The following is a 9,533-nucleotide window of genomic DNA, read 5'->3' as shown; positions in this document are numbered from 1 at the left end:
AACAACAAAATTAATTTTGTGTTTGTATTGTATTGGTTTATAATATACACACGTATTTCACCAAACTCAATTGTTAAGATACGTATATAGCAGCCTATATTTACTTGTATTAAGTAAAAATGCAAGAAAATAATCCATAAAGAAGATGTGTATTATTTCTCTACTTAAATATTTAATTAATAAATTTAAAAAATAACAAAAAATAATTTTATGAACGCAATAAATTTTCAAATGATGCTTTTTGTTCCAAAATCCATTTAAAAACAAATAACGATATTTATATCAGAAATACAATAATTGTAATTTTTAAATTTAGGCAAACAAAATGACAGAAAATTAACTCAAAGGCCGGCTTTCGGTTCTCAGTTATATTAGCCATGTTTTTACTGACGTAGTGTCATGTGTCAAAGTCCTGTCGAAGTCAGAGTTATGGTGGTGGGAGGAAATTGTTTATGTAGTAATAGTTAGTTATAATCCTGTCTTTAATTTAGTTTTTAGTTGAATGTAAAGTTAGTATTACTTAACAATTTAGTTAATTATTCATAACACGGTGGTCTAATATATTTGTAGAAACTATTAGTGTAAAAAAAATTGCAAGTATATATAACCTATTTTTTTAAGAAACATGACTATTCTACGACAAAAGGTTGATGTGCTCACGCAACAGTATCCTCCTCAAGTAATGTACAAGCTGTTGAAGAAAAATCTCATTTCCAAAGAATACGCTGACTACCAGTTTATGCAGAAAAGTAAAATACCAACCATGCATTTTCAGCAGTCTTTACCTCGATTACCAATTCCGAAACTAGATCTAACTTGTGAAAGATACTTAGCTGCTCAGCGCCCTTTGTTGATCGACGAGGCTTATCGTAAAACAGAATATAATGTCAACCAATTCAAAAGTGGGCCTGGAAAACAACTACAAGATTTACTGAAAAATTATGACAGACAAAACAAACACACTAGTTACATTTCAGAATTTTGGTTTGATACTTACTTAAGAGATCGTAAACCTATTCCAATAAATTATAATCCTATGCTAGTCATACATAAAGATGAAAGACCTGAGTATAATGACCAATTAATTCGAACAACAAATCTTGTTATAAGTTCGCTTCGTTTTTACAAATCTTTAAAAACTGGATTGTTAGAGCCAGAAGTTTTTCATTTAAATCCAAAAAAAAGTAATACAGAAACTTTCAGAACTTTATGTAGTACCTTGCCACCTTCTATGTCATGGTATAGTGCTTATTTATTCAAGGCTTACCCCTTAGACATGAGTCAATATCCAAACTTGTTCAACTCGACAAGAATTCCTGAGATTGATAAAGATAGACTGTTTAGTAATCCTCAAGGTAAACACATTACAGTGCAGTACAAAGGACATATTTATGCCTTTCGTGTTGTTTCCGATGAGAATGATATAATACCTGCTGAGCAGATCTTAGCACGATTGAAATATATCTTAGAAGATGAGAGCCCTAAAAACGAATTCCCTATTGGTATCTTAACCACTATGGAAAGAAATAAATGGGCTACACTGCGACATGAACTAGGTGAAAATGGAAATAGTCAAACTTTGAAATTGATTGATTCTGCACTATTCAATGTCTGTTTAGATATTGAAATTTTAGGAGATGATCCTTATGCAATTTCAAGAAATTTTTTGCATGGTGATGGAGAGAACAGGTATATTTATATATAAAGTTGTGATTTGTTGAGTTTTGTTTATGTTCGGTAGTTTTACTTTATCACAAACCATATCATATTTTAGATGGTTCGATAAGTCATTTTCCTTGCAAGTATCAAAAGATGGTCATGCAGCTGTCAATTTCGAACATGCTTGGGGTGATGGAGTAGCAGTATTACGTTATGTTCAAGATATATATAAGGATTCTAGAGAAAACCCTTTTATTCATCCCGATTCAAAACCTTATGATGAGGCTATTAATAATGTTATTCGTTTAGGTAGGCATTTTTTTATTACGGATAAATATGTTTTTAATTACATTATTTTCAGACTTGCATTTAAGTGACAAGATAAAGGGCAGTATAGTGCAAGCTAAGGAAGAGTACAAAAAGATGTGTAAAAGCTTAGAAATCGATTATTTGATTTTTGATAGAATTGGGAAAAATGTTTGTAAAAAACAAGCTGTCAGCCCTGATTCCGTCATGCAACTTGGTTTCCAGGTTGGTTATTACAAGATGACAGGAAAATTTGTTCCAACATATGAGTCTTGCAGTACAGCTGCTTTCAAACATGGTAGAACTGAAACTGTTCGTTCTTGCACTACAGCAACGAAGGTAATAATAGTAGTAATAAAGTACAAATCTATACATTTTTTTTTTCAATTAGTCTGCATTATACTTTACATTGTGTTATTACTAAAATTGATACAATTTATTTTTACAGTTGCCAATATGAATATAATAAAAAATAATTTTTTTTTAGGCCTTTACTCTTGCCATAACTTCGAAAAATAAGCCTTCCGACACTGAACTAAAAAATATGATTTCGGATTGTTCAAGAGTGCATAATCAGCTTACTAGAGAAGCTGCTATGGGGCAAGGTTTTGATAGACATCTTTTTGCATTGAAAAAGTTTGCGGATAAAACAAATATGGTGTGCAATATTTTTGATGATCCAGATTATGCTTTTTTGAATAACATCATTCTATCCACGAGCACTTTGAACTCACCTGCTATTTATGCAGGAGGATTTGGACCTGTTGTTAAAGATGGACTTGGAGTTGCGTAAGTGGATTTTATCTATTAGATGTATCATTGTTGCATTCTTTATTTTCTTGTCTGTTTTACAAATTGCAGTGGTTTATTCCCTTTTAGGTATATAATAAAAGATGATCAATTGGGTGTTCTAGTAACTTGTTACCCTCCATATCAGAGTGGATCTGATTTTATCGATTCATTACGAGGTACATTTGATGAATTGGTAAATCTTCTTCAAAAAGATTAATAATAGCAACAACAAAGTATTAAATGTTTTAATGAATGCCAAAAGTGTGATTAAAAACATTTTAGTTTGAGGTTTGTGTTTATATTTAAATTGACATTCAGGTATTTTAAGTATTTTCAATGGGTGTTGTTGCCTGAGCTTTTGTCTTCCAGATTATTGGTGCCTTGTAAATGCCTTATAATTAGTTCTAAGAGATAGGATTGTTGTGTTTGTTTTTTCATATTTACATATCGATATTTCTAGCAACAATATATTTTTTATTTTGTAAGTTCTTTTTATATGTTCATCAATAAATATTTTATAGTATTATAAGCATTTTTTACATAAATAAAAAATTGTGTAGTACATTAATATTAAAATTGATACCAGCACTAAACATTTAATTGCTTTTAACTTGTACTAGTTTATTACAAAATTATAAGGTAACTTGCATAATGTCTTAAACCATAAGTGGCAACAGAAATAGTTTATCACTTCATTGATGTCTATTTTTTTATATATAGTATTTATCATGATAAATCTGACGTACCGATAAAATAAACTTTTCTTGGTTCTGATATGTACATATTATCTTACTATTTTCACCCCATTTTTGTGTTTACTTGAAAACTTTAATATTGATCTTCCTGCCTAAGTGTGCTACTAAATTGTGAAAAAGGTGTGTATAAATACTACCATATGCTATTTTTAGACTTTATTCATCTATAATAGCTGTAATAAACTATAATTTTTAAAGTGAATTATTTACAAATTAGCTATTAACTCACAAAATACCAAAAAACCAATATTACAAATTTACAATATATTATGTTCTACATTTTGCAAATATAAGAAGCATTTTTAAATACATTAAAAATTTTCTAATTATAATTTTTCAAATGTGTCGCAAGGTTTGTGAATAAATGAATTAAAAACCTTATTTTTTTCGTTATGTATCATATTTATATAATCAAATTTTAACTGAAAAATAAGGTTGTCAATTTATTCCTAGATAAAATACATACATATATACACAGGGTGTTTTGTAAATGTGAAAATTTGTCCATTAAAAAGATTTTAACTATTTTCCAAAATACCTTTACATCACACCCATTGTTTGTTTTTGGTAAAAAAATTCAAAAATCTTGAGTTACATCAAAATCATTTTTAAGGCCAAACTATTTTTTTTAAATAAACAAATACTATGCTTTCAATTTATGTGAAAATTGTGTATATCATGCTACATCATACTAGCTGAAAATCAACTCGTGCAAAGTAGTTAATGTTTCCTAATTTCCCTCAGATACGCAGTGTTCCATTTCAATCAATCAATAATCTACATGGAACGATCTGAAAACAACTTTGAGTTCTTGTATTAGTCTGCAGACAGGCACACCCTGTATACATATATCACACTATTATGGTGTAAACTGTAATAGATACAGCCATATTTTAAGTGGACTTACTATCACCTATTTTGTTTAAACCATGGAGAAATTCTGACCAATATGTTAAAATTATGCTTTAAAATTCGTAACAAAATGGTACGAATTAATAACAATTTTTATAAAATACACATTAATAAAACAGTTATTAAAAATGATTTTAGCATATTGTGAAAAAAAAAAAATGTGAATTTTGCAGCTGCCTAAAATTTTTAAATATTACTAAAGTTCTAACTTCATTTTCTTCTTAAATGGAGCACTGCATATATTTTTTGTCAATTTGATAGTCTTATTTTCAAACACATTCTAAAATATTATGGGTGTTTGGAATGCAAAGTTCATATATGCAATGTTCCTGAGATCCTTCTAGAATTGGGATAATATAAACATCTATGTAATGCTGATTTATAGTGACATTATTTGTATTCAGGCTAATCATGTACCAAACAAGAAGCAGGATTCTTAATACAAATCATTTACATAAAAAAATAAGGAACCAATTAACTTCTGAACAATTTTTACTTTAAACTAAGTATAGTTTAATTTCTTAAAATCATGTGGCATATTTTTTAGTATTTCTAAAACATTAGAAGAAAAACATTATTAAGAAAAACTATCACAAATTCCAAATTTGCGAAATTTTATATCATTGTGCTACCGTACTGTACGGTAAAAAACTGGAGAATCCCATTTCTGCTTTCAATATGGAACATATACCATAATAAGAAATATTTGACAAACAATGAATATCTTAATAAATAAGAAATTGTACGATGCTAAAATCCCTATCCCGATTCTTAAAATGTTTTATTCCCTGCAAAGCATATTATTCTCTATCTATTATTAAAATATACAATTTCTCCTGTAATTTTTTTGTCATCCAAGGCAACATACTATTTCTGAATTCAGATCATATTTCCATTTTTAACAATGATAGTTTTTAATTTATTCATCGTAGTAATATACAAATTAATAATCTACAGCATATCATTTACTAAGTATATATTTTCATTTATTAGTGTGCTATATTTTCAAAATCTGTACAGAAATCAAATAAAAAAAAAACTAACAATTTAAAACTTAATAAAAATAAATTAAAGGTAATCAAAATGTGATTCCAATTAATTCGGTTCGAGAAAACAACTCAAGAATATAAAAAATTAAATCTTATAAAATTGCAGTAACTAAGTACGCACTTGTATTATAGCTCCGTTATCTTTTTCTTAAACGAGGTAACTAGGTATTTATTACGATCTATAAATACTAAAATACTAGTTACAGAACGGATGCCTTGGACAAATCTATTCATTGTAGTCCCACCATTCTTTCTCATATCCTTCATGAACATGTTCTAAGAGAACTTTTCTTCTACTATCGCAATACCTGAAAAGATTTATTTATAGGAACTAAAAATGATATAAAAATCACAGTAATGATAGAATTATAGATCAGTTAATTAAGAAGCCTGAAATTAAAATTCAAGTCGAAAAAAAAAGTCTAATAGTTTAACTAAAATTTAGCATTGTATTTTTGGGAAATATGGTCCTTTCAAATCTGTTTATTGTTTACTACGATTTTACTGGTATCTATTTAAAATAATCATACCTGTATTTATCCTGAACTTTTTGCTTAATATCAGCAAGATTCTCAGACGTAATATCCCTCTCCAAATACTCTGATAGAGTTTCTGTGGCACTCTCTAGGTCCTTTTGGTTATCTTCAAAGATCACAGACTGGTTATTTTTTTGCAAGTAATATGCAAATACATAAGTATACATTAATGTTTGCCTACACTGACAAAGTATATCCACTGCTCTCTTTAAGAACTGCACTTCAATCCAGCTCATGTTATGCTGTTGCATTTCTTCCATTTTTTCTTTAACAGAAGCATAGAGTTTATGCTCAAATTTTAATGAAGCCATGTGGTTCATGTATCTGTTGCAGTAAAATAGATAACGTTGGAGAGCAGATCTGGACTTTTCTTGTGCATCTCGAGCTGCCTTGGCTTCATCTTCATCATATCTGTTACAATTGTACCAAGAACTACCATGGGGTTCCCATGGGCCTAAACACACCCAACAGAAATCGGTTTTGCAATTTTGATTTTTGCAAACCATATGATTGCAACCACCATCCTTTTCTATTGTAACATTGCATCTGGGACATTCTTTGGTGTTTGCGGCTATCCAGTTACTGGTTTCCGAGTCATCGTCACATTTTTTTATCCATTTTTTTAATAAATGGCATTTCACAGGGTCATGCCAATTTTCACCACAAGCAAAACAAAATGTATGATTGCACTTGCACATCACCTTGTGTGGCTCAACATACTGTACTTTAATTGCATTGCTGCAGTCTGGCGAAGGACACCATCTTAAAAGACGGTTGCACTAAAACAATTTTATTTGCACTTTATTTTATTTTTATTATACCATTAATAAATTTATATTTAAATATTTAAATCATTTAATATGCAATTCATCTAAAGCTGGCTATTTTATCATTATACATATATAGCTTTAATGTGTCCATAGTTGACTTTATAACAAACTTTTATGCTTTTAAATACATAAATTTCTTATTCTTATATGTTTTTATACTCTGCGGCCGAAATTATAAAGAGTGACTAAGACATAATATAAAAACACTATTACCATAATGCGTATAAAATATAAAATGATTTCTATACGGTTCAATATTATTTATCTTTGTGCCGCTCGCCATGCACATCGGTAGAATCTATAATCGTCTATAGACTGAGTTACACCGAACGTCGATCTATATTTTATCTCTGTCTTTTGCACTTGGTAGGGAATAGGGAAATGCTTTTTTAGTGGGTGTAAACGGACTTGATTTGCCCGACCTGAGAAAGTCATAGCATAAGCGTAGACGAGGGGTCTAATTCCATGGCTATAATAAATTTATAAATTAAAAAAACACAACTGGGACGTTTTAATATGCTGTAATAATTAAAATTGATCAAAGTGCCGGTTATAGCAAACCGTAAAAAATATTAAATGTTATGTTTTATTATGTTTTTTCAATATTTTCTATATTTTGTTGCCTTTTACGCAGACACGCCAATAGATTTTCGTTCCCGGCACGCTTCATCCCCCTTACTAGTCCAAAAGCTAGCGATGAATCACTCTCTATAATTTGGGCCGCGGAGTATAAATCTAAAATATGTAATAAAAATCCTACCTCAACAAAACTATTTGTTATAAGATGCTGATACTTCAGTCTAACTTTTGAATCTCGAACCAATCTCATAACACTAGCATCGTCAACTAAAATGTCACAACCATGAGCGGCACAAGCAATTGTTTGTCCAACACCTTCTTCCATTATTTTTGTTGTTAAATATTCACACCAACAGTGAGTACAAAATCGATGTCCACATTCCAAGCCAGTCATATGCTTTAATATATTGACTATTAGGATACTTTTTACAATCAACTACATAATTTTTTAATAAACAATTTTACTAATATAAAAAAAATTACATGACTTTCTATTCCTATGTCAATAACTTTTATTTTTAATTACTGTTTCATACTTAACGGCCCAATATATACCTAGTCATCAAATATTTTTATCTGAAGGCATAATGGATTATGAAGCAAACACAAACAATTTTGTTGATATAAACATATATATAATTTGGCTCAAAAGATTTACTGTGTGAAAAATCACTGTATATTTATTATAAGCAAACTAAAAAATATTTAGAATTTGTACTTACCGATGAAGGCAAAACCATGAAGCATATCTCGCATTCTTCTGTCCCATTTGAATTTTTCTTCTGAGGCTAGAATTAGAAGAGTAATTAATTTATATTGTTTTTATTTAACTATGCATTTAGGAAATGAAGTACTTACTTTAGCTCGGAAACTGATATTTAGATCTTTAAATGGATTTATCACTCTAGCCTCTGAAAATAACTGATCTTGATCGCCATCATAGAATCGTTCCATAAGCTTTTCTTTGTCCCATCGAAAATGGTTAAGGAGTATTCTGGTAGTTGTAGCTGGTATCTGAAAGAGTAAAAACAAAATTAAATTTCCTTTGTTGAGGTTATATACAAGAGACTGGGAATGGTCACAAAAGAATTTATCTTACCTCTACTACAGAATTAACATCCTTTATAGAATCTACCATGTGTTGGACGATTTCTTCGGTACTAAGAACCTCATAGGGATAGTCATCTGAATCTGTCTGTTTTTCTCTGTGTCCAGTGACTTCAACTTCCATAGCAAAATCGACGTCGTCTCCACTGGATTCATTGCCTGAATCGACATCATCGTAAGTTTCTTCTTCTGAATCCATTTTTTCTGAGTAATTTGAGAACAACCAAATTATTTACACCTTTCTTTACAATTTTTAATAATGAACAAAACAAGAGATAAATACAAAGTTATACACAGCTCCGATTCATTTTTTGTTACCGACTGAGGAGAAACCATGATGACATTTGTGAATAATGAATACTTTAATAAACCACAGATGGCATAGTGTAAACTGAGAACAATCGGATAAAATACAAATTTTATATTATATTACTGATTTCAATTATTAAATCAATTTATTGATAGTAACTGAATTTCATCAATGTAAAAAAAAATCATACCTACCTACCTACTTATAAGTATGTTTATACAGGTGGTGCACTAAAATATGTGCCAGGTGCCAACACTATCTATTTATCAAGTACTTACTATCTACTTATTCTTGATTTTTTTAACTCGTATAAGTACATGTATGTAAATTATTATCTTAAACTGACATAAAATAAATTAGCAGATAATTATTACTTAGCACAAGCTAATATAACATACCGTCCATACCTGTGTACCTATACCTGGGTATGGTAGGTATGTATGTTGTAATTACTTATTTATTTACTCTTAATAATCTTAGAGTGTAAGTCTAATTTGCACGTAATATTATCTACAGGAACAAGTATTAAATGTATAATTTCTTGTACGTATATTTTTATAATGAAAAATATACAGAGTGTTTCTCGAAAATTACAAATACGGTTTCAGACGAAAATTCGCGATCATGCGTTAAGACAGAAAAAACCTATATTATTATAAAACCAATTTAATGCATGGTAATTAGTTTTTTCCACTATG

At 29.5% G+C, this 9,533-nt stretch overlaps 2 protein-coding genes across 3 annotated transcripts; one reads left to right on the top strand and one right to left on the bottom strand.

The window, feature by feature from the left end:
- The first annotated feature begins 431 nt into the window (after positions 1-431).
- LOC108916993 (carnitine O-palmitoyltransferase 2, mitochondrial) lies at positions 432-3,044 on the top strand. 2 transcript variants are annotated; one of them, XM_018723399.2, is made up of 6 exons: positions 432-509; positions 622-1,689; positions 1,775-1,968; positions 2,021-2,304; positions 2,453-2,754; positions 2,845-3,044. In XM_018723399.2, exons 2-6 carry the CDS (start codon positions 626-628, stop codon positions 2,972-2,974), a joined length of 1,974 nt encoding a protein of 657 aa, XP_018578915.1. In that variant the 5' UTR covers positions 432-509; positions 622-625; the 3' UTR covers positions 2,975-3,044. The 2 variants fall into 2 exon arrangements, with proteins under 2 accessions (XP_018578915.1, XP_018578914.1); XM_018723398.1 differs by having other exon boundaries at positions 434-1,689.
- Positions 3,045-5,434: 2,390 nt separating this feature from the next.
- Positions 5,435-9,107, bottom strand: LOC108916644 (potential E3 ubiquitin-protein ligase ariadne-1). Its single transcript, XM_018722944.2, has 7 exons — positions 9,034-9,107; positions 8,518-8,729; positions 8,277-8,432; positions 8,141-8,206; positions 7,600-7,815; positions 6,004-6,788; positions 5,435-5,781 (listed from the first exon to the last, which is right to left on the bottom strand). Exons 2-7 carry the CDS (start codon positions 8,722-8,724, stop codon positions 5,700-5,702), a joined length of 1,512 nt encoding a protein of 503 aa, XP_018578460.1. The 5' UTR covers positions 8,725-8,729; positions 9,034-9,107; the 3' UTR covers positions 5,435-5,699.
- Between the last annotated feature and the right edge of the window lie 426 nt (positions 9,108-9,533).

The sequence above is a fragment of the Anoplophora glabripennis genome, unplaced genomic scaffold, assembly GCF_000390285.2.
Source record: "Anoplophora glabripennis isolate ALB-LARVAE unplaced genomic scaffold, Agla_2.0 scaffold2, whole genome shotgun sequence".
In the NCBI taxonomy this organism is placed as follows: domain Eukaryota; kingdom Metazoa; phylum Arthropoda; class Insecta; order Coleoptera; family Cerambycidae; genus Anoplophora; species Anoplophora glabripennis.
This window is presented reverse-complemented; position numbering and strand designations above follow the sequence as displayed.